The sequence below is a fragment of the Sparus aurata genome, chromosome 24 (genome assembly GCF_900880675.1).
Source record: "Sparus aurata chromosome 24, fSpaAur1.1, whole genome shotgun sequence".
In the NCBI taxonomy this organism is placed as follows: Eukaryota; Metazoa; Chordata; class Actinopteri; order Spariformes; family Sparidae; genus Sparus; species Sparus aurata.
In genome coordinates, this window is record NC_044210.1 from 16,045,399 (window position 1) to 16,048,777 (window position 3,379).

The 3,379-nt window shown below is 44.7% G+C and overlaps 1 protein-coding gene across 1 annotated transcript; it reads left to right on the forward strand.

The window, feature by feature from the left end:
- Positions 1-232: 232 nt before the first annotated feature.
- LOC115576838 (peptidoglycan DL-endopeptidase CwlO-like) lies at positions 233-2,989 on the forward strand. Its single transcript, XM_030409418.1, has 8 exons — positions 233-511; positions 592-658; positions 748-872; positions 995-1,093; positions 1,658-1,842; positions 1,984-2,041; positions 2,119-2,181; positions 2,265-2,989. Exons 1-8 carry the CDS (start codon positions 359-361, stop codon positions 2,772-2,774), a joined length of 1,260 nt encoding a protein of 419 aa, XP_030265278.1. The 5' UTR covers positions 233-358; the 3' UTR covers positions 2,775-2,989.
- The last annotated feature ends 390 nt before the right edge of the window (positions 2,990-3,379 follow it).

A 3,379-nucleotide genomic window follows, 5' to 3' on the forward strand; every position in this document is an offset into this window, starting at 1 on the left:
TTAGGTATCAACTAAATGTTTGTGAAGTTAATAAAGTATAGTATTTGCCAGAAATTGGTACCTCAAGTGTATGTATTTATAGTACAATAGCAGAAGAACTTCAGGGTGCTGTATGTGTTATCCTGCTGTCCTCTGTTGTGCTTCTAAACTGAAAGAATCTGTCGCCATCTTCTGGTCAACAGGAGCAATCAGCCCTCTTTTATCCACAGGTGAGAACAATGATGCAGTGATTTTAACAGCACAGCTCCTCCACCTGTTTGCAACAGAACAGAAGAGAGTGTGGAGGGAAGAGGAAGGAGAAGTTTCTCTACACTTTGTTTGTTCTTGTGCAGCTTTTTTGCAAAACCAAATCCAAGTCATGTCGGACAGGTTTGAGGAAATCCGTAGGGAAAGTGGTTTTAGCGGGAATTACATCCCTCTGGGTCGACAGCTCCCGAGGACTCCTCCTCTGATGGACGTGACCAAACACCTGGATTTCTGTAACGCCGATGACGACTGCGAGAATATGGAGGTACGTGAAGAGTATTGATCTTCTCACATATCTTATTGACTTGAGATCAAACCCTTTGTCTTCTCATCGTCTATCAACAGGCAGGTTTTAGAGATCCAGACGCGGAAAACAGGACGTTTGATTTCAGCACGCCTGAAACTAAAAAAGGTGATCTGTGCAGTGAAGTCTGCTCGTTTTATTAGCTTTAATCCTGCATTGAATGTTCACGTTGATCTTTCTTTTTTCATTGTGGTCAGAACACACGTCACAACCAGACGACCCGAACTCCATGCTGAAAGGGATGAAGGGGTACCAGCTGATACCGAGCGACTTGGAGTTCATTAAGAAGATGCAGCAAGAGAAGCTTTTAAAGAAACTACAGGTGATGGTTTGTTTGTTTTCTCGCTCGCTGCTGCTTCTTGATGACAGAAAAGTTCTTCAGCCACATCTTGAGGGCGATTGTTGTGTGGTCGTTCACTAAGATGTCCGTGTTGCCGCCATCAGAGCGACCTGGAGGAGGTGCAGAAGTCGTTAAAGAAGGAAATGATGGCTGCAGAGCTGGTGTATGCCTCCAGGGAGAAAGCACAGGCTGAACTTAAAAAGGTGGGTCTCTTTTTTTTAATCTTAAGTGTCCGATTGGTTAGAAAGTTGAGTCTCAGATCATCAGATACAGACGCTTAGGGATCGAAGGTCGGGTTGGCCGCCGTCCCAAAGCATCGGCGTTTTGACGAGTTGGGGATCTGGACCTTTTAACTCAAGTTTCTCCAACTATTCTCCCTCCTTTTTGATGATTTCTTGTAGTTGTGTAGCAGATATCAGTGCACACCTGACCCATTTTTTACCGTCGTAATAACTCTCTCAAAGTTCAAGCCCCGTGTCTGCTACAGGCATTTCTACTAGCATTATATGTTGCCCTTGAAATAGCATCATTTTTCCAAAAAATGTCGACGGTAAAAATGTGAAATAAAAGATGATGGATCCCTCGAGATCACTGCTCTGGCATTTACTGTCGGCTGGATCGCAGTGGAAATTCACAAAGAACGTGGCCGCTGTAGATCATCAAACGAATGTTCAAACATTTAGCCGGCGGAACAGCCTTAAAAACGTTGCACATATTCACAAATCATTCGTGTAAAGTATCCTGATAAAATCTGCTGTTCCTCTCAGTTTCCATCCTGCGAGGAGCTCACCGACTGGGTGAAGGTGGTCCTCAAAGTGACCTCGCCATCGGCCGAGCGAGAAGACGTGGATACCAAGTCCCTCCTGGCGATGGTGACCAAAGAGGACGTCCAAAGAGTCGTAGCTGACAAGAGGATTGAGCTCGCTCGGATGGAGAAGATGGTGGCAAACAAGTAAGATGTTGGATTGTTTACTCTGTTAATTTTGTTTCATCGCTGTCGCTTGTGAATACTGACAGGGAAAAAAAGGTCCATCTACACTAATATCTAGAGGAAAATAAAGGTAAAATACTGACATAGATCTCTCAAACCTAGGAGGAAGAAAGATGCTAAAGAAAGAGAGAAGCTGGAGAGACAGATCACCAGTGAACAGGTAGGAGAGGTTTCCTACTTGCGCATGATTTTCATTGTGAATTTGTGTGATTTTTCTCTACATTAATGTGCTTTCAGGTGAAGATACAGGGTTTAATGAGCCAGCTGTCCGACCTGAAATCCGAACTTGCACAACAAGAGGTGAGAATCTGACCCGGCCCTCTGATGTGCACATGCCTTTAAGCATTTTCTGTTCTCTAAATTAAAAAAATGTGGTTTCACAGGACGTCCATAAATCTCTTGAAATGCAAATCAGCACCCCAGAAGCACCAGAAATCAAAGTGGAAGCCGAAACCTCAGAGGAACAAGCTGCAAAAGGCCGTCGAGGGAAGGAAAGAAAAAAGGCAACCAACAAAACCAAATCAACGAGGAGTAAGCTGACAGATGGTAAGACCAGTGAGAAGGAAGATCATGCAAACAAGGGCACAGGTGAAACTGTGAAGACGAAACCGAAGTCCAGAGCTGCTGCGACAGAGAAGCAGACAAAATCGGCTAAAGCAGCTCGAGGGCCTCAGAAGAAAGTCGAGGAGACGGAATCAAATCCGCAAGAGTCGGAACAAACTGTGAGGGGGCGTAGAAAGCCTGCGAGAGCCCCGCAGACTTCACAACCGAAGAATCAAAGTAAAGTGAAAGCGGAAGAGGCTGCCTCCTCTCGCGGCGGACAGAAAGCTGGTGTAGACGAGGCTCAGGGCGCCGGGCTCAGGAGGTCCAAGAGGATCGCCAGCCGGACCTGAGCGTGTTCGCTAACGATGATGGTGATCAAATATGTTGTTTACCTTGAAAATAATAACTTAATTCCTGTGAATCTTAGTTCTACTTTGTGTTGAGCATGCTAACACACTCAACTAAAATGGTAAACGTTTCACCTGCCACACATTAGCTGTTAGCATTGTCATTGACTGTTGTATATTTAATTTTGAAAATAAAATGCAGAGATAAAAATCTGAAATAGTCTCACCTTTTTTTTTTTTGTCTTCAAGCTCCTAGTCTGAACGCTTGATGCACGGCTAACTGAGCTAGCTAGCTAAGGGGAGCTACAGTTGGCAGCTGCCCAATATTTGTTTGGAGTATGAATTTGACAGGTGACCAGTCCTTACATTCAAGAGGTGAGTTTACAGATATCAACCAACTGAGCACGCCTCGTTCGATCTTCCTACTTTGGCAGCTAGACTGTGTTTTGATTTGTCCTTTCTGGGCTACTGTAGAAACATGGCAGTCTCCCTGGAAGAGGACCTGCTCCCTCTGTAGATGTAAGAAGCTAATTCTACAGTAGCTGCTGTTAGCTAGTTAGCACAATTAGCTGTGCAGCTAGTGGTGCCATATTTGAATGCTTACATTA